At 37.5% G+C, this 21,894-nt stretch overlaps 1 protein-coding gene across 7 annotated transcripts in view; it reads right to left on the bottom strand.

Moving 5' to 3' along the window:
- The window catches only part of RUFY2 (RUN and FYVE domain containing 2), a 52,208-nt gene extending 31,002 nt beyond the window's left edge, over positions 1-21,206 (bottom strand). Inside the window, exons 1-12 of one of the 7 annotated variants that reach the window (XM_023740756.1) lie at positions 21,166-21,206; positions 18,949-19,122; positions 16,298-16,415; positions 11,275-11,376; positions 9,919-10,042; positions 9,659-9,720; positions 9,002-9,067; positions 6,112-6,181; positions 5,040-5,141; positions 4,790-4,906; positions 2,263-2,430; positions 1,487-1,584 (exon numbers count right to left, since the gene is read on the bottom strand). In XM_023740756.1, the coding sequence (XP_023596524.1) occupies positions 1,487-1,584; positions 2,263-2,430; positions 4,790-4,906; positions 5,040-5,141; positions 6,112-6,181; positions 9,002-9,067; positions 9,659-9,720; positions 9,919-10,042; positions 11,275-11,376; positions 16,298-16,415; positions 18,949-19,122; positions 21,166-21,169 (1,205 nt within the window). In that variant the 5' untranslated portion in view covers positions 21,170-21,206. Of the gene's footprint in view, positions 1-1,486; positions 1,585-2,262; positions 2,431-4,789; positions 4,907-5,039; positions 5,142-6,111; positions 6,182-9,001; positions 9,068-9,658; positions 9,721-9,918; positions 10,043-11,274; positions 11,377-16,297; positions 16,416-18,948; positions 20,563-20,731; positions 21,019-21,165 lie in introns of those variants that run through there. The other 6 variants (XM_023740761.1, XM_004386398.2, XM_023740758.1 and 3 more) reach the window with 6 other exon arrangements.
- Between the last annotated feature and the right edge of the window lie 688 nt (positions 21,207-21,894).

The raw sequence follows: 21,894 nt of genomic DNA, 5'->3' as shown, positions 1-21,894 counted from the left end.
AAGAGAGTAACATTCGAGTTATCTCTAAATATAAAATTAAATTAAAATATTAACAGGGGAGGCCCAAGCTTTTCTCTATTAAGTTCCAGAAACTAAAATAAAAGTCAGAGTGAGGTAGGCCTTGAAGTTGTGCTATCACAGAAGAGAGCTAAAGGGAACTGGAAAATTGAGGATGCTAAAGCACAGGAAGATAGTCAATCCAGGTTATAAACTATTTTAAAACATATTTTCAAAGTTAGCAAGGGAGACATTAGGCAAAGAGTGAGTCAATGGGAAAAAACTATCTGTGCCAACACATTGTGAAACCAAAGGTTAACTTATTTTTAAACAATTTTTATATTTTTCATCAAAAAGTAGCTAAACGATAAAACTGCATTTGAGAATCTTGACCTTCAAAGGGTCAACAGTCAAATGAGTCCTTGTGCACGAGGTTTGAGGAATGTAGTTTTGGGAATCCAAGTGCACCCACTCTGCTTTATGGCAGTGTTTTACCACAGCAGCTGACCAAGAAGCATCCAGGGTTCCTAATACCCTCTTAGAATACTTAATAGCATAAATTTTTTTCTATTTAATATATTATAAAATTGTTGATTCTCTTTTAGTCTATTTAAATATAAGTGGTTTTCAGAAAGATATATCTTTGACCAGCTTGTACTGGTCTTGGGTGTCATTGCTGGCACATTTCACCAATGACATTGCAATTGTCCTAGTCTGAGTTAACAGATCGTTGTCACTTCATAATGGAATGGACAAAAATCAAAGACAGAAAAAGGTAATAAAGATGTCCATAATGTAAAAATGGGGATAAAGAAAATAAAAAAGAAAAAAGAAGAAAGAGGATGTCAATAAAAGAATATTCATGTCAATAAAGCATTAATAATTATGTTTTTCATAAGTAGATTCAAAGAAAGCAATGAAAGGACGTATGTTGACACCAACGTGACAGGGCAATGGAAATACATTACATTTTCCAACAATTAAAGTGAAAAATGCATAAAACAATTCAATTTAAACAAAATTTCTTCTTGGGCTGGGCTGAGGGTCCTATCAAAGAAACAAAACTAAACTTGCCAACTCAGAATGCTTGGTTTCAGATAAAGAGATGGTGAAAGACAAGAGATATGACAATCAATATGCATGGAAATCAGTCAGGGATAATCCCATCATTGATGGTTTGCTTTTAATTTTTTCAAGGTTTTCCTTGGTGTATTTGTTTTACATAATAGATTAAACTACATGAAATTGCCAGTATTAGGCCCTTTTTCTAAATCTACAAAATGGCAACTTCAATAAATTAGCCTAATATAAAGCAACTTGATTCCATGCAACAATCAAAACAAAAAGGGCAAAACCTGCTGGGCTTAAACAAAAAAAGTACCCAACTCTAAATTTTCCTAAGTATGGTTTTTGTGGCAGGTGTTAGAGCTGAATAAAGAAAAAGCAGGGAGGAAATGAAAAAAAGAAACTAAGATTGGAAATTCTGTACCTTTGTTCCAGCTGCCTCATGGCTGCAGTAATTTTATTGTTTTTTTCTTCTAGCTGGGCAATTATTTCATTTTTTTCTTTCAAGCCATCTTCAGAACCCTATTTATAAAAACATAAAAGCTATAGAGGTTTTGATTTTTAAACCTGAATATTTATAAGTTTCTTATAACATTTTGGTATGGACTGTTTCTTTGAAATGAACAGAGTTAATCTGTAAATTAAATTACTCCTAGGATATAAAGCAACAGTACTACTGGTCATCATTTTTAATGTAATAAAGAAAAAAAAAAAAAAAAACTTAGCCTTCAATGTTTTTGGAATACAACAGAATAAATTCTTGTAAAGTATGCCATTTTTCAAATTAATTAAATTGTAACGAGCTTTTGGCAACTAGTCTACTTAACAGTAATTTCACTTTAATAGAAAATTTACAATTACTATGTTAGTATTTCAATAAAAATTAAATCTTTTTCATGCCTATACCGTATAAAGAAGTTCACAAAAATGTCTTGCATGTTTATATTGAGTTTTCCCAAAAGATTTAATCCTCATACTGTTAACCTTTCAGCATTAAAGAAATTCCGATAGGTGAATTTTTTGTTGTTGGTAACTTCTGCATTACTACGTTTCTTAGGCTTCCATTTAGAAAAAAAGACACTGACTTTTACAACCAACCTGGCACAGTTAAAATGAGCTTCTCTCTTAAAAACCAAACTCTTCCTATAAATTTTCTATTTATATGACCAGTAACTCCAAGAATTTAAGATTATTCCTCACCTGCAACTTTTGATACATCTCTATGTTAATTGCTTTAACTTCCTCCAGTTGTTGTCGAAGGCCTATCAGAGTATCTTGTTTCTCGTGGATGTCTTTCTCCAGCAACTTCATGGCAAGTTCAATCTCTTTTTTCATACTAACTTGTACTGTTAGCTCATTCTCTACATCCTGCAATTTGAAAATGCCCTCAATTCACATACCACTTCAGGATACCAAAAATCAGATAGAAGAGAGTTAATGAGATCAAGAAAGATTTTTCCATTCGGTATGTAGATCACTCCTTTTAAATTATAAGCCCCAGAGGCGGGACCAAGATGGCGGAGTAGTCAGATGCTTCTGGTGGACCCTCTTACAACAAAGACCCAAAGAACAAGTGAATTGATTATATATGACAATCAAGGAGCCCTGAACATCAAAGGCAAAGTTGAGGAATTGGACTGAGTGGCAGGGGTAGGCAGAGAAGGTTCGGAAGCGGTGAGGAGTTGCCAGACCCAACCCACGGGAGCCAGAGTCCTTCAGGCCAGATCAGCTCGTGTGCGCAGTGAGGCAAGCAGTGGCGCTCCGGAGACGTTTTCCACATTGGGAGAGACTCAGCAGCAGAGAGCCTACTTGGGCATCCAGAACCAGTGAAAAGCAGCCCTCAATCGGCAAAAGATAAGCACTTGGGTCTGGCCTACTACACAGATCAAAAATGCCTCCCTTTGGGAAAAACCTCATTCCCATTTACCTCCGCGCTCCCTGCTCTGCACCAGGTCCAGAACAGATTCAGCGACTGCCGAGTAGGACCCATCATGTACCCTGAGCCATTCTCCCGGCCTTGGAGAGGAACAAATTAACAAACGGGAAAAAATAATCTGCTGGCTCCCCTAAGCCAGGAACTCAGGGTAGGCACAGCTGGTTTGCCTAGGCACATGCATAAGGGGTCCACGGACTTTGAGTGCCTTTCACCCCTGCATAGACTTGTGTAGGCCAATTTCAGCAGTGTAAGGCCCTCATTACCACAGTACAACAGGGTATATACCTGAAGTCTAACTTCAACTGTTTCAGCTGTGAAGGCGCAGGTTCGTGACATCTGACACTGCTCTGCCCATTAAGTAGAGTCTTCACCTACCCACATCAGGGACCTGAGGACTGGTGGCTCCACCCACACCACCTAGCCACCTGCAATGGGCGTCCAAGAATAAGTGGTGTCCCCTAGTCGTTACAGCCAACAGCACTGGGTGCTCACAGTCCGGCTGCAAAACCCACCCACCTACACGCTCTAGGGAACAGGGAGATGCTTTCCTCCCAGACACTGAGGGGCAGCCGTCAGCCCCTTGCCTTGCTCAGCGCATGACTCCCTACTGCAGCAAGATACCTGTGCCTACACCAGTCACCCAGACCAGTCTCAGACTGTAGGTGACAGCCTGCACCACATACTTGGTGACTGACTACCTGGACACCTGAGCTGAATCCACACAAGAAAAGTAAATGGAATCGTGTGCTCACATACTCAGTAACAGATCTAACCACCTAGTGACAGGACATTAAGAGCTTCAGAGGCACCAATAATCAAACTAGCTCACACAAGCAGCCTATTTGGACATATCAAAATAAATTATAAGCTCCACTAAAGTGAATCAACCAGGCCCTACAACAACATAATATTCTAAATATTTTCAATATTTTTTTGCTAAAATGAAAGTATTTTCTATATTCTGTTAATTATCATTATTCTACTGGTTCAATAATTAAATATTTTTGTACCTCAGAAATTCGATATTAATTTTCCTGAAGCAAAAGGAAATGAAGCAATCTGTATAGGTAAAGGCCAAAAAATCACATTTTACAACTTTAATTTCTTCTCTTAAAGAGTTTTGTATCAGAAGATTAATAAGTTTCTTAACATAAAGACCAACAACAAGAGGGATGGAAGAGCTGACAATACTCTCTTCTTGAAATACAGGTGCTTACGTTATAATTCATTATACTGCACATTTATATTTTTCTGTAGGTATTATACTTCACAATTAGAAAGGTTAAAGGCTAGTTAATTTTTAATATGATTTTATTAACATTAAAATATGTTACTCCGGTCTATTATATCTCATTTTTCTAATGCTGGTCACAACCTATTCATTTAATGACCATAGATTTTAACCCATAGTTTAAAAACACTGATACAGTGGGAATTTGAGGGGATTAAAGGAGTGGATTACAAGAGGCCCTGGTGGCACAGTGGTTAAAGTGCTCAGCTGCTAACCGAAATGTCAGCAATTCAAACCCACCAGCCACTCTGCAGGAGAAAGATGTGGCAGTCTGCTTCCGTAAAGATTTACAGCCTTAGAAACCCTATGGTGCAGTTCTACTCTAACCTACAGAGTCACCAGGAGTTAGAAATGACTCAACAGCAATCAGTTTGGCTTTTGGTTTACGGGGGTGGATTTGATATCTCACACGAAATAAGGCTGAAAAAGATTTTAAATGGTGATTGTTTGACAGTAAATTATTCCCAGAATTTTGCTAATGTAACTTTAATGTAACCCACCTGTCGTAACTGAGATTCATCTCGAAGCTGCCTTCTGGCTTCAGTGTACATTTCATCCAGTCCCTGACGAGAATGCTTATATGTTTGAAGCTCAGTTTCCACATCCACTTTGGTAACCTAGGAAGAAACCATCAAACATTTCGTTCTATAATCACTAGTATATATGTAGTACTGAAATATCTAGTCTATGTAACAGTCTCTAAAAGTGGCAATTTCTTGCACAGACAGTCTGAAAGCAGTCTATACTTACCTCTAGATGCTGCTGTGTCTTCATTAAAATCAATTTATTTTCACTTCGCAATTGATGATTTTCTTCTTGGAGCTTAATGATATTATTCTTTGCTATTGCTAACTAAAAATTATGAAACAGGGACAAGAAAAAAAAGACTTTAAGCATCTTTATTACTTGGTTTACAGATTATGCTCATGGTTATAAATAGTAGAAAATAAAATCCTACAACTATTTAAGTGTCTCTCACCATCTACAGACACTTTCATAAGAAAAGTGTGCTCGTTATTATCCCAAGATACCAATTAAAGAAATTGTACTCTTATGTCCACAATTTCCTTTGGTAGTCTAAATGTTTCATGCTTATCTGACTTATAATATGTAAGTACCTGAGTAAAGATATAAAGGATGTGTTAAGCAATAAGACTTTAAAGACATTTTCAAAGATAGAAATATATCTATAAGGAAAGAAGGTTGTGCTATCATTTAAAATGTAATACAGAAGTTCATGTAACCCATAAGGACATGCCGTGAAATCCAGGCACATAACAGCAACTTGAGTGACCATGATAAATACAAGACGGCTCTCATCAGGGCAGTTAAACATATGAGTGACTAAGTAGCCTGGCTCTGAGGCTCAGAATGACAAGAGGAATCCTAAGAAAGCAAAAAGCAGGGACCACTCTGCAATGTTGGCTGGACATGAACAAATTCTGGAATAGTTTGTTGGGGATACAACTTGAACTTCACAATGTGCCTAAGGCTAAGAAGAGGCACAACTAGTGAGCAGCTCTAGAATGGTTCTAATCAGGAGTTCAACCATCAAGATGAACACACATTCTTAACTGCAGTCATTTCTAGAAGTTGAGTATCTCAAACACAGTATCTCACAGATTCATAACACTGAGAATTTGCCTGAGAAAACGTGGTGTCTCTAGAACTTACAATCATCAATTATAATCACATTACAGGTATTTCATCATGGTGGTGATGATATACATGTGTATGTATATATGCACTGATACTTAAAAAGAAAGAGGATCACAAATACTAGGTCCATGAAAGATAATTATACATTACTAGGTGACAATACCTCTTCAATCAGCTTAGTATTTGACTTTTCTAATGAATCAACTCTTGAATGGAGGCTGCTGACTGTGCTGCTGAAATTAATAAAGAAAAAACTCATTCAAAATCACACAAACTCACAAAGAAAAAAAAAAAGTTATCCTGTAATCATTATGCTGGCTATCATGCATCAACTGCCCTGTTCTTACCCTGAAAAATTTTAATTACTTAGATAACTTCATTTGGCTAGAAGAGCAATAGACTGTAGCAAAAGAATCAACATTTCTATCAAAATTCCATTTGGTGCAGCTCATTATTTCTTATTGTCTTCTTACATTTAACTGACATCTGGGAATGAAAACTCTACAAAAAGTTTATATTGCTAAACATTCAATTAAAATTATATTTTAAGAATGAACTTTAAATGCCCACTTTATAACTAGGTAGCTTAATGAAGCATGTAAAGAGTAGTCTTTGACCCAAGCCTTATTCTGTTTTCCCTTTCCACTTTCATAATAACTTGGAGACCTCCAAAGTCAACCTAGGTTTGAGAAATATGAATATGAGACATCCAGCAGCATTAGGTACCCAGTCTGCAGCTAAACAAACATCCAGTCTTTCAGAAATACAGTTAAAAGTCAAGTCACACCACATGGACAGGACACATTTGGTTTTAGCATTTTTGTTTAAGTGGGTCGAGATTGGACATTATTGTACATTTTATTGGGTCTGTTGTTCAAAGCCTGCTTGATACTGCCATGTCAAGCTTTTTCTAAAATGTAACATGGTGTACATATTACAGTAAAATTGATAGTAGATACAAATTTTATATTAGCCTCAGAAACAAGTATTTACATTTAACTGGTAAAACAAGAAAAATGTTTTTCCATTCATAGTAAATCACTTTTAATATAATCATTCTTAGGTCAGAAGTCACAACTTGACTGCTGGAGCTTTTCCACAAACAGCACCAGGGTATCCTGATGGAGACAGACAAGGACAGGCCTAGAAGATGGACGATGAAGGTTAGTGTCCCTGCTTTTCTATTTTCTAACTGTATAACCATAAAGTTTTAAAACCTTTCTAATCTTCAGTTTCCTTGTCTATAAAACTGAACAGTAATATTTACCTTGCCTTTATATGAGGATCAATAAAAAAATAAAGTAAGCAATAAACTCTCAATGGGGGTTTTCTTTGGGTGAAAGGAAAATAGCTGAATTCTATTGTCTCCTATATCCATTTTCTACACTTTCCAAATATTCTAAATATTCAAGAACTACTTTCTAATTAGAAAAACAATGAAGCATCTTTAATGCATAAAGCATATAAAAGTCAGTCACTAGCATTGTTGTAACTGATTAGTACACATCATTTAAGATTGAGAATGAGAAAGCGCTTTTGAACCAAATGGAACAGACTCCAAGATAAACTGTTGAATGAAAAAAAAGTAAAGTTCAGAATAGTGTGAAAAGTATGCTACCTTAAATGGAAAAAACATATATGTATATTCTTGCTTATTTGCATAAAATACTTCTGGGGGCATACAAAAGAACTTATTATATATATTAATCACTCCTTAAAAGGGAAACAAGATGGTTGGAGCTCAGGGGAGGAGATTTTTCATTTTATGTTCTTTTTGTACCTTTTGAAGTTTGAACCATGTGAATGTATTACCTGTTCCAAAAACCAAGAAGTTTAAAAATAAAATAAGCAAGGAAGTGTTGCATTTAGAAATACAACTTCAGGAATGCAAATTATAAAATATACATATATTTCCTATCATATCTATTACTAAAGCTTCATGGTTTAAGCAAAAAAAAAAAAAAAACGACCCTTGATGCAAGGTCTTTCCTATCTCTACAACCTCAGAGGGAAAGCAAGAGTTACAGTATATTAGTTTTTTTTTAATAGAAAAAGTATAGTCACATTTTCTGACTGTAAAAGTAATACATGTCCACGGAATAAAACTCAGGAAATACAGAAAAGTATAAAGAATAAAATAAAAATTATCTACAATACCATCACCCAGAGAAAGCCATTCTTACTTATTAAACTTAATTAATGAGAATAGCCCATCTGTAACTATGCAGCAAATATTACTCACTATAGCTACACTATCCAGTACAGTAGCCATGAGCCACATGTGACTACTAAGCACTTGAAATGTGACTAGGCCAAAGTGAAATGTGATGTAAATGTAAATTACCCATTGGATTTTGCAGACTTAGTACCAAGAAAAAGGAGTGTAAAATATCTCAATAATAATCTTTAATACTGATTACATGTTGAAATGGTAATATTTTTTATATACTGGGTTAAATAAACTATATTATTAAAACTAATTTCACTTGTTTCTCTGTATCTAAAATGTTTTACATTATAAAACATGACTGCTAGAAAATTTTAAATTACTTATACAGCTTGCATTATATTTCTACTGGGCAGAACTGCATTATATTATTTTACATACAGATCTCAGAAATTCTTCCAAGATAAAAGAGTATTCACTCCAATGGCTTCAATGATCAGTGACATTATAAAAAGCAGAAAACTTCTACCTTGAAAGATGACAGCCATATTTACACATGAAGTCCTTTGAAAGTAGGAAAAACGAACTTTTGAATCATCCAAATGCTATAAATTTCCACCCTATCTAGCCTTTCTTTTCTCAAGGATAAAAGAAAAGTTTAAAATTCTATTTAAGTTCTATAAAAATTCTACTTAAAAATCTGACTCACTTTCTGTTGAAAGAGTTATCTCCAAAAATTCTCTAAATTCTTAATCTCTGTTCTCTCACTCTCCCCTCAACCCCTTCTCAAAGACTCTTGGAAAAAAGAATAGGATTAAACTGACCTGAAAGAAGAAAAAGAACTCAGATAATATTCATAAATTTGCTAAGTATCCATAATACTTACTTCAGTTGTCGATTTAACTCTTCAACATAATTTTTCTGGTCTAATATGGTGGCAATTTGAACATTCCTAGAAGGAAAATAAAGTAGCTTTGTGCTAGTTTGGCAATGTACAAAACATGTACATACAAAAAAAGTCTGAATTGTCTAAAAATTGTTGTAAAGCCAAAATTATGATACAACAGTATCTTGCCCTAAAAAAACCTCAACCACCTCTATAATCATTTAGCAGTAAGCTATATACTAAATGACTATAACCTTTGTTGAATAATTAACTTGCTGATACTAGACTTAACAATACCATTAGTATATTTTAAATTTAAAAGCAATTATATCTTGAAATAAACCAGCATCTATAAGCTTGTGAATAATAAGCTTTCATTCCTTTTATCACAAAACACAGCTGACTGTTAAAAGGGGTCTCATGAACTACAGGTAAAGTATGGCCAAGCAGCCTACTTAATATTAATGCCTCCATTTTCTAAGTGATCTTCCCTAACTTGCTTTGTTAAGCTTATAAACGGAAATGAAAATACAACAAAGCAGGAACTATAAGAAAGAAGAAAACAAAAACTACATTGCAGATCGGTAGACCTCATACTCATACGTAAAGAGCTAAATAAAATAATACAACTTGTGAAATAACTTAAGAAAATCATACCTTTCTTTATTTCCAATATCTTCTTCATTCTTTAAATACATGGAAAAATCAATCACTCCAACCTGAAGTAAATAAAGTTTTTGTTATTTAAAGGGGAGAAACAGTACTACGTCAGATGTAATTTTAACATGAACCGAACTTCATTTTTAAATTTTCTTCAGTGTGTAACAGCACTGTTTACAACTTAGAGTGGTATCTGGGTCAAAGAGGAAGAGAACAAACTGAAAACACTCCAATGGGTACTAACCACTTTCACTTACTTGTGAGTCTAAATCCTCTCCCTTTACACACAGATTAGCATCTATCACATTCAGGCCAACCAGCAGCCCAACAATTACTGCTCCTTCTTCTTCCATCATTAGTGCATGATACTCATAGAATTCACTGTGAAAATTAAAACAATAAAAACTTTACATTGCAAACTTATTGCAAAAGTTAAATTCTAAAATCTCAGCACCTTATTGCAGATACCAACCAACTTAGTTATCTTTAAATTAGCCTCTCCATTTAAAATTTTTAATTTTAAATGCCTATGTATTATACTGCTAAAAAGAAAGAAACTAAAGGAGATAATAGAGGAAAAGGAAATCTGAGAGAGAGAAAAAAGAAGCTAAGAGAGACCAACAGGAAAAAAGGCATTACTGAGGTCTAGAATGTTTTTGGCTCTCAGAACATAGTGACTGGTAGTGATCTGATTACAATCTTTATTAGACTTGAATTTTCAATCATAAGTAAGACCCCTGGGATAAAGACTGAGGTGGGAAAGTGAACAAACAAAACATTTCAAAGCTCATGTTCGAGTCAAGGCATTTGATATGTCTATGACAAATGCTCTTAATAGATAACCATCAATTAAAGATACTTATATTTACATTCGAAAATGTATTCAAACAAGTGAAAGAAACAGGACAGCCTAAAAAGACTTTTCAATTTATATTCAGAGAGATAGTTTTCACTGTCTCATGCCTTCCTCAAGATGTCCCATGTATATTATTTAATCACTTTAATTAATCTTCAGAATATCACTGACAAATTGCAGGTGTTAGGTGTAAAACCAGAGTCACAAGTTCAGCCAAAACCAGGACAACGTTCTCCAGAACACAGAGAGAAACTCTAAGAGAACAAGGATGAATGGAGGGCCGCTTTGGGCCCATCTCCTTTCAGGACTGACTGCTTTGCTCTAAAACTCTGTCTCAAACATTTGGCCTTCAATTTAAACTGATGGCTTAATTAAATAGTGCACAATACAAATTACATAGCAGTTTGGATATTCAATATCTAAAAAGAATCTTTGGAATTAAATCCACCAAATTCCAAATACAAATTTTTATTCATAGAATTATGCTATAATTCTGAAAAATGAAACTAACTTAAAAATATGAAATATATAACTTTTCTCCTTATTGGCTGTGAAGAAGCTTAGGGTATTCACTGTTTAGGCCAGTTCCTGATCCATGTTATATTACATCATGGTTTTTTTTGTCCTCACTTTGTTCCTCCTTTTATTTTATATGATCTTATTGTATTTTATATATCTTTTTGTGATACAACTTCAATCATTGTTGAAAGCCAGGATACAAATGAAATGAAAATGAACATGGTTTAATGGTACTAACCTCAAGAGATCCCTCTGAATAATTAAGCAACGCAGATAATCAGCCATTTTTTTTTGCATGAGGGCCAATCGAAGCCATGCCCGTGCACGACCCAGCGGAGTCCTAGAAAGAACAATCAACTGGTTAGAAAATAGTTCCAGGCCAAAGATTACAGCCTGCATGTCCTATCTCTGTTGAGTTACACATTAATAAAGGAAAATGCATTTTATCATAGTTTTGTTTTCCTTTTTATGGTTTTAAGTCAGCTCCGTTAGCATGAAAACCAATCCCTAGGAGCTACTTAACTGCCTAATGTAAATCTACACCTGCAGGACACCCAGGTACCAGTTTATGCCTTGAAAACATGACTCTCTATATACTAAGAAGATTTCCACAAGAAACATTTTGTTAGAATGGGTTAAGCCCTCTAAAATGAATACGTAAATGCATCAACAAGACAATATAATGCCTTCAAAGAATAACCAGCATTATATCTGAATTAAAAGAATCTTAACAAAGCTAAGTACCAAGTTGATAATTACTTAAAGAGAAAATCACTGTGCCGCTGTTTTTCAAATGTTTCTTTTATCTAGTTGCAGTCAGGGGATTAAACTGCATGTCTCTCTTAACCAAGTTTCATCATTTACTGAAAATAAATACAAGTTTTATAAACATGTATATGTATTATTTTTTGAAAGAGAAAGATATCACTCACACTTTTATTTATTTATTTATTTTATGCAGAGAACACTTTGGCAGGCAGTGTGCGAAGAAACTTACTCTTCACTTCTAATAGCTAACTTTATGGCTTAAGATTTTAATGGGTATTATTCTTCAGAAAATACATTTTACGTCTGTAGAGTGTGGCTTTTTTTTCTTTGATATGTTGTTGTTGTTAGGTGCCATTGAGTTGGTTCCGACCCATAGCATCCCTATGTACAACAAAACGAAACACTGCCTGGTCCTACGCCATCCTCACAATTGTTAGTATGTGTGAGCCCATTGTTGCAGCCACTGTGTCAATCCATCTCATTGAGGGCTTTCCTCTTTTTCACTGACCCTCTACTTTACCAGTCATGATGTCATTCTCTAGGGACTGGTCCCTCCTGATAGCATACCCAAAGTATGTGAGAAGTATCCTTGCTTCTAAGGAACATTCTAGCTGTACTTCTTCCAGGACAGATCTGTTTGTTCTTCTGGCAGCTAATGGTATATTCAATAGTCTTTGCCAACTCCATAATTCAAAGGCATCAATTCTTCTTCGGTCTTCCTTATTCACCGTCCAGCTTTCCCATGCATATGAGGCAATTGAAAATACCATGGCTTAGGTCAGGTGCACCTTAGTCCTCAAAGTGACATCTTTGCTTTTGCAAGCAGGTTTGCCCAATGAAATGCATCGTTTGATTTCTTGACTGCTGCTTCCATGGGCGCTAACTGTGGATCCAAGTAAAATGAAATCCTTGACAATGTCAGTATTTTCTCTGTTCATCATGATGTTGCCTATTGGTTTAGTTGTGAGGATTTTTGTTTTCTTTATGTTGAGGTGTAATCCATACTGAAGGCTGTAGTCTTTGATCTTCATCAGTGCTTCAAGTCCTCTTCACTTTCAGCGAGCAAGACTGTGTCATCTGCATATCTCAGGCTGTTAAAGCATCTTCCTCCAATCCTGATGCCATGTTCTTCTTCATATAGTCCAGCTTCTCAGATATGCTCAGCATACAGACTGAAATAGTATGGTGAAAGAATACAACCCTGACACACACCTTTCCTGATTTTAAACCACGCACTATCCCCTTGTTCTGTTCAAATGACTGCCTCTTGGTCTATATACAAGTACCGCATGAGCACAATTAAAAGTTCTGGAATTCCCATTCTTTGCAATATCATCCATAATCTATTACAATCCACACAGTTGAATCCCTTTGCATAGTCAATAAAACAGGTAAACATCTTTCTGGCATTCTCTGCTTTCAGCCAAGATCCACCTGACATCAGCAATGATATCCCTCGTTCCACGTCCTCTTCTGAATCCAGCTTGAATTTCTGGCGGTTCCCTGTCAATGTACTGCTGCAATCATTTCTGAATTATCTTCAGCAAAATTTTACATGTGTGTAATATTAATCATATTGTTCAATAATTTCCACATTCTGTTGGATCACCTTTCTTTGGAATGGGCACAAATAAGGAATTCTTCCAGTCAGTTGGCCATGTAGCTGTCTCCCAAATTTCTTGGCATAGACTAGTGAGTGCTTCCAGTGTTGCATCTGTTCGTTGAAATATCTCAATTGGTATTCCATCAATTCCTACAGCTTTGTTTTTAACAACACCTTCAGTGCAGTCTGGACTTCTTCCTTCAATACTATCAGTTCTTGATTATATGCTACCTCCTGAAATGGCTGAACATCAACCAATTCTTTTTGGTACAGTAACTCTGTATATTCTTTCCACCTTCTTTTGATGCTTCCTGCATCATTCAATCTTTTGTCCATAGAGTCCTTCAATATCGTAATTCAAGGCTTGAATTTTTTCTTCAGTTCTTTCAGCTTGAGAAATCCTTTTTGGTTTTCTAACTCCAGGTCTTTGCACATTTCATATAATACTTTACTTTGTCTTCTCGAGCCAGCTACTGAAATCTTACGTTCAGCTCTTTCACTTCATCATTTCTTCCATTCACTTTAGCTACTCTATACATTCAAGAGCAAGTTTCAGAGTCTCTTCTGACATCCATTTTGGTCTTCTCTTTCTTTCCTGTCTTTTTAACGATCTTTCTTCACTTATGATGTCACTGATGTCAGCTCACAACTTGTTTGGTCTTCAGTCATTAGTGTTCAATGCATCAAATCTATTCTTGAGATGGTCTCTAAATTCAGGTGAGATGCTCAAGATCGTACTTCGATTCCCGTTTCAATTTTCTTCAGCTTCAACTTGAACTTGCATATGAGCAATTGATGGTCTGTTCCGCAGTTTGCCCCTGGCCTTGTTCTGACTGATGATATTGAGCTTCTCCATTGTCTCTTTCCACAGATGTAGTCAATTTAATTCCTGTGTATTCCATCCAGCGAGGTCCACATGTATAGTCACCATTTCTGCTGCTGGAAAAAGGTATTTGCAATGAATAAGTCATTGGTCTTACAAAATTCGGTCATGTGATCTCTGGCATCGTTTCTATCACCAAGGCCATAATTTCCAACTACCAATCCTTCTTTGTTTCCAGCTTTCACATTCCAATCACCAGTAGTTATCAATGCATCTTGACTGCATGTTTGATCAATTTCAGACTGCAGAAGCTGGTAAAAATCTTCAGTTTCTTCATCTTTGGCCTCAGTGGTTAGTGCATAAATTTGAACAGTAGTCATATTAACTGGTCTTCCTTGTAGGCAATATCAGACTATGCTCTGCTTCTATAAGGTTTTCACTAACCAATTGTTTCAGAAGTAGATTACCAGGTCTTCCTTCCCTGTTCACCTGTTCACCATGGGTGACCCTGCTGGCATTTAAAATACCAGCAGCATTGCTTCCAGCACCACAGCAACACACAGGCCACCACAGTACAACAAACTGACAGACAAGTGGTGGTTCTTTGATACAAATATGTATTATTTTCATATCAAAATGAAACCAAATCTTATATCTCCCTTTTTGAATGTAAATTTCCTTTTTCCTCTCAGTTAAAAATTGTGGTTGTATGCCATGAAGTCGATTCTGACTCATAGCGACCCTATATGACAGAGGGGAACTGCTCCCCAGAGTTTCCTGGCTGTAACATCAAGTGTGAATACCACTCGTTATTTAACTAAACTAACAATAACTTCTCTGAGTTTTATTTTTCACATCTATACAATCATTATAGCATTCTCTGTCCTATAGGACTGATATAAGCACTAAATGAGACAGTGCAGCTACCTTATTACTTTGAGGCAGTGCTCGATTAATAGTAGCTATCTATTTTTATCACTCAATTAAGTCCAACATAGAAACATTTAAATGTTCTGGAAATTGCCAGAAAAAAAACTACTGTGTCCCCCACAACACACAAAACCCTAAGCTGTAAATTAGGCTAATAGAAAGCAAACTCATAATCTGACAAAAAATGCTAAGCATAAAAAAAGTTATTCTCTAACAGCACAATTGGAAGAGCATAGTCAATGTCACTGAACTGTGCATGTAGAAATTTTTGAAATGGTGTATCTTTGGCTATGTGTATTTTCACCAAAAAAAAAGGTTGCGAAGTTAGAGGGTTGATATGTTGTGGGGTTGTTAACCAATGTCATAAAACAACATGTGTACTACTGTTTCATGAGAAACTATTTGTTCTGTAAGCCTTCACCTGAAGTACAATTAAAAAAAAAAAAAAAGTTATTCTCAGTCACAAGAATTAAAATAAAGGGAGAGCTTAATCATACACCTTAATCATACCCAGAAGAATCATAACACTTTATACATGCAAAAAATTTTCAACGCCAGCCAGAACACTCCAGTTTTTAGCATTCAGAACACATACTTTAGTCTGGTGAAAAAGGTGTGTGACGTTATAAGACCCAATTTTATCGAGGAAGAAAAATAATTTGCACAAGTCCTATCAGAGAACTCTAATCTCCCGAGCCTTAGGCCTGGATTCAGCCTAATTCAGTCTTCAACAAACAGTTATTAACTGCCAAGTTTAATTAGCTAGTGCAAACTAGCTTAACACTCAGGAAACAGATGCATAATTCATACATCTTATCTTAAACGGACTTGCAATTTCCTGAAATACAACGCAGCATTCAAGTAAGTGACCTAGTAAAAGGAGAAATATAGTGATAAGAGTATAAAGGAAAGAGTAATTAATTCTTACTGAAGGGGCCCAGGAAAAACTTCATAAAGGAAATGGAATTTGAGCTGTGCCATAAAGAATAAGTAGATTTTATTAAAAGAGAGAATGGAAGAAGGGCAGTACAGGGCAGTTAAGGCTGAAGAAGATTATAAACTAGGGTGTCAGGTAATTTAGAGGAATAGTAAATGCATTTCTGTGGTTAGGGATGAACAAGTAATAAGATTACTCACTTAAGACCTGGTAAATCCCGGACACTGGCTCCTATTTCCTCTGCTTCTGGGTACAGCTTCTCCACTAGTTCCAAAGGGCCCCAGATGGTTTTGTTATAACTCAAAAATGATTTTCTTACTGAAAAATAAAATATAATACATACAATTACAACAGGCAAAATTGTAGTAATCTTGGGTTTTAACATTTCTAACTTAACAATCAATTACTCAGAGACCTTCCCATCTTTTAATCACTACACAGCTATTGAACAAGAGCCTGTTCATCAGGATTCTGTTGTCCATCCTGATATTTTCCCATATCTGAAATATGTGTCTTGGACAATTTCCTAGAATCTATAATCCAATGAAAGCAGGTAATTAAAATAAAAAACTAGTGGGCTCATTCTTTATTGGTATCAAAACAAAAAGGCTGGAGGTCCTAGCCAATTGATCTTTATAAGTTTATTAAATAAAGCAAGGGCAAATAAAAAGTTATCCTACTTTTAAACATGAAAAACTGGGCTTTATTTTTCCTTTTATTTTATTCAGCGATTTGTATAGTATATAAACATGAAATCTCCATATAATTCTTTGTTAACACTGACCACATCTCCTGCAGATACAGTGTACCTGTCATATGGACAACCGTCAAGATAGGCAAATTTTCCCTAGGGGAGAAAATCAATCAGCGCAAAATAACTTCATAATAATTCATCAAGATAAGCCTATGAATACTAGGACATGTCTCCCTATATTTTGTGAAGATAATATTCAGAAAAGAGTTTAAAATTGAACTATTAAAAAAAAAACTGAACTATTCCGGCCATCATCTGGCAAATTCCATTTCAGTGGGCTAGAGGGAAATAAAGCTCTATATCATTGTTACAGAGAACTGGTGGCACAGTGGTTGACAGCTTGACTGCTAACCAAAAGGTCGGCAGTTCAAATCCACCAGCCACTCCTTGGAAACACGATCGGGCAGTTCTATTCTGTCCTAAAGGGTAGCTATGAGTCAGAATTGACTCAGTGGCAATGGGTTTGTTTTTTTTTTTTTTTTTTAATCACTGCTATTTTTAAAAAATAAAAAGATTTTCAAAAAGCAAATTTCTTTTAAAGCAATCTGAGCTTAAGATCAGATTGGTGACTTCCTGTTATATTAAAAGAAGTATTTAGAGACTGATGATACCAAGAGTGGGTGAAGATGTAAAGAAACAAATGATCTCATCCACTGTTGGCTGATATGTAAATCACGAAAGCTCCATAGAAGCCAACTGCCTATATTCTTTGATCCAATCATTCTCTTCTAGGACTCATGAAGAAATCCTACCCATGCGCACACAGATATATATCCAAAGATGCTCTTATAGTACAGTTTGTGATAGTAAAAACTTGGAAACTACCTAAGTGTGCATTAAAAGGGGATTGTTATATAAATTATGGTATAGACATTCTATTAAATACTATGCAGCATTTTTAAAATGTGAGGTCAACCTCTATGGAAATGGAAGATTCACCAAACCATGCCATTAGACTTTTTTTTTTAAAAAAAGGAAGTCACAGAATAGTATTTATAGCATGACTCTATAATAAAGAAAAAAATTCCCTTTAGGGAGACAAATGGAAGGGAATGACGGTAAACTCTTTATGTTTTGCTCTATATGCTTCTGTGTTGTTTGAATCGGGTATAAAAGGAGCATATTTCACTATTATTGATATAATTTTTAAAAATTATTTTAAGTCTTCAACAAAGAAATGAGTATACTAATAACATCATATACGATTTCTCAAATTTTGATTCCAAGGTTTCCTTCTCAGTTTGAAGCACATTTTTTTTAAAAACCATGTTTAAGTAAACCTCCTTTTTTGCTTTTTACACTTAACATCACTTTCATGCTCCATACTCAGAAATTCTAGGCCTTCCCAACATACCCAGGTTCCTAATATACTAACAACGGCCAAGCTTCTTTTGCTTTATGATAGTCTCCCTAGTATGCAACTCTTATTCATACAGCCCTCTATACAGGTGCTGATCACAGGAACTAGAGACCAAAGCTAACAACAATCATTAATACTGTAAGTTAAAGGTTATTATGTAATGTTTAAATAATTAAATATAAAAAATTATATATCACAATAACTCATTATGAACTATATAACAGAATACAATTATTCTGCTATTATCATCATTATCAGGGATCATTCATATTTCCACAAGCCTAACCCAGAAGGTACTTTTTCTAGATACTTGCTTCCATGCACTAAGGAGATTTCTGTTTCAACGATCAACAATTTTAATATATTTGTCCAATAGGGCTATTAATAGAGCTCATATAAGAATCACCAGTTTAAAATTAAAAAAAAAACTCCTGTAATTGTCCTAGAAAATGGAAACCAGTTCAGTTAGTATGTGGAAAAACTTTATAAATCAAATATGCTTTTTACAAAACACTAACAACTAATCGTTTTATGAAGACCATCCACTAGAAAACATAAATACAATCCCCTTCCTATAAAGCAGTAAGATATCTTCTCCCACAATCAAACCACTCAATATATTTAAATGCGAAGTAAAATAAATCATGGCCTCAAAAAAATACATTTTCAAGGATGTTTAAGACGGCAAGGGAGAAGAGGTTGCTAAAGTTGATTGACTTTTAAAAATCTCATGATACCTTTAAGACCGTGTTTCAGACAATGTTCCATAACAACAAAGAACTGCTGCAAAGGTGGGTAGTCAGAATCCAAAGTACGGCCAAAACTGAGAGCAGATTCTATGAGTCCTTTGATACTCAGTTTAGCCATGTTTAGTAAGTTTGCTCTCTCAACTGCTGTGGGGTCTTTTGTAGCTGAAAGCACAAGAAAGGAATGCAACATCATTTGCAAGGCATGACACTGAAAACAACATAAACTCTTTGCTTCCCCTATAAAACCAACATTGGTTGCTTTTCCTTGGTTGACAAATACTGAACGTCTTCCCACCTGACCTACACCCCTAGTTAACTTTTCACACAAACCATAGAAGACTCCCTTGCCTGCTCCAACCAAAGTTTATTAATTATTTTCAAGATCCGGGAAATTGTCCATTCTCCTGTATTTATTTTACTTTTGTGGTACCTCTTCAGGAAGAACAAGTTTTTATAATGACTTTCTATAGAGGTAAGTTAGGCGTCACAGAAAACCTGTTTAAGGGTCTCATGTAAAAGGTGGACAGGAGGTTCGATCTAAGGATGAATTCCAAGGCAAAAATGCTCAGAATAAACTGGCAATAAAATAAAAGGTAGTTAAAATTCTAAGATTCAAGTATCAACCATAACAAGCACGACAGGTAAATTAAAATACACTGACAAATAAGGGGATACATGAGAAGCCACTTAATTCCTTCCGTCACTTTAACTCTTTCATCCTGTTTTTCACTGCTGTTCATTCTCACTGGTACGCAAAGTACAGTGCACACTGCAGTCCTGTGTTGCAAGACGCCTTTATTTTTCAAGCAGAAACAAAAGCAGGGACCAGTTTCACATTAAAATTCCCTGCCCTTCCACACAGTTGGTAATGCCCACTGTTTCGGTTTGAACACCAAGCTAACAGATACCTTAAAACTAAAAAAAAAAAAAAAAAAAAAACAACTTCGTTTTTAATTAATATTTTCAATCCACAAAAACATTTTTTTCAGTCCCATGAACTGTCCTTAGGAATTCAGATGCTTCCTCATACTTTCACCACTGCATCACTGTTACCACTGACAGGAACATTTTCAGTAAACAGATGGCAAAACCGAGGTGCAGAAAAATGCAGCCGTTTGTCAGACATTATTAAACGTTAGATTGATTTACCAGTCCAAGTAAGCACAGCATCTAGTTTTCCTTCACTGAACAAAAATTCAGCGATCCCAATGATCTAGCATTCTAGTTCTGATCTCAGCGAGGCATGACGCCTGACACTGAATCCTAAGCAACTTAAAACGCGAACAGCCACAACTGCTATAAGCAAGCTGTTTGCTGGAAAATCTCCACATAGGACATCATTTTTTTTCAAATCTGCATCGTCGTATTGACTCCTTTATTTCGGGAGTGAAACCATTTAGTGTTCCATAATCTGTGGCGATTCTCATTTTTCTTAACAGCGCCCATCACAATCCGTAACATTCGATGCGACAACCAGACAAAGGGCGGCTTTGCAGCTGCTCCACTGCAGGTCCCTGCCAGGCACTGGCAGTTCCCACGCCGAGAAGCCCTTACACCGCGACGGCACCTGGGCTCGAGTCGGGGTCAGGGATGTGTCACCCTTTGAACGCGACCCCCAGGCCGGCCGCAGGTGCGCGGCGTGACCAAGCAAAGGGCCAGTCTCGCATCTCGCCCGGGCCTGCCCCCCTTCCCTGCTTCCTTCTCTCCCTCCCAACAAGGGTGCCCAAAGGCGTCTGGACGCCCCCAGGACCCACCCTCGCCGAGGGCTCACCCGGGGTCGAGCGCTGTATTGCTCCCCAGCTCCCGCCCTCGGCGTCGGGCACCCACGCCGGAATCTGAGATACGTCTGCCCTCCGCCACCCCCAAACCCGAAAAGTCATCGTTCGAGCTCGACTCTTCCCCTAGCCTCGGAGCGGCAACCCGGCCGGCTCTGCCCTCGTTCGCTGGAAGCCGTCGGACCACGAGTGCTCGCCCACTAGACTCCAGAAGAGGAGCTGGGAAGGAAAGAAGCCAGGGCCCGCTGCGCGTTGCCATGGCGACCCTGGGCGACCCCGAGTCCTGGGCCACCCCCGCCCGGCCCCAAGCCCGGGTTCGGGCCCCAGTTCCGTTCCGGCGACCCCAGTGCCCCGAGGTTCTCCTCGCCCGGCCGCGGCCTTCAGCCCGGAACGAAGAGTGCAGCGTCTGCTCCCGGCCCGCTCCCCTTACCCATAGCGGGGGCGGGGGCGGCGGCGGCGGCGGCGCGGTCTCGGGTGAGGGATCCCCCAGCCCCGTCAGCAGCCCTCTCCTTCTAGGCCCGCGGCCGCCGCCACGGCTTTGCGGCCAGGCCGGCCGTAGTCCACAGCGCCCCCGGCGGCGGGAGGACGCCCCGGCGGCCCCGGCCGCCTGGCAGGGAGGGGCGCGCAGCTCGCGGAGGACTGCATCGCGGGCTGGGCGGGATGCCGCGGAGTCCGCAGCTGGCCAGAGAGAAAACCCGCCCTCGCTGTCTTTTCGCCTCCACTGGGAGGGTAAGGAGAAGGAAAGGAGCGCGCAGGAGACCTTGGGTTTGAGGAGCCCAAGGGACAGACCCTGATCGGACCACCAGTCTCTCATCGTGGGGGCTTCGCCAGTACGCAAAGGCTGGATTTCCAAGGGGTGCCTAGCCACCTGCAAACGTTTCCACCCCCAGGGCTGGCTGGTTTTAATCTAATACACCTGAGCATTTCCTTTTTTTTCTTCACAGACTCAGGGCACCAAAAGAATCGCAGAAGTCTACCGAAACTATTTAGACAGCCCCAAATCACGAAATTTAGACTAGTAAGTCTTGTTGTTAGCTGCCTTCCAGTCGCCCGACTCATGGCGACCCCATGCACAACGGAGGGAAAGCTGTCTTTCCTGCGCCATCCCCATAATTGGTTGCGGATAGGGCTGTTGTGGTCCACAGAAAACCAGTAAATT

This window comes from Trichechus manatus, unplaced genomic scaffold (assembly GCF_000243295.1).
Source record: "Trichechus manatus latirostris isolate Lorelei unplaced genomic scaffold, TriManLat1.0 scaffold00163, whole genome shotgun sequence".
In the NCBI taxonomy this organism is placed as follows: domain Eukaryota; kingdom Metazoa; phylum Chordata; class Mammalia; order Sirenia; family Trichechidae; genus Trichechus; species Trichechus manatus.
Note: the sequence above shows the minus strand (reverse complement) of the source record. Positions and strands in the feature narration are given on the sequence as shown.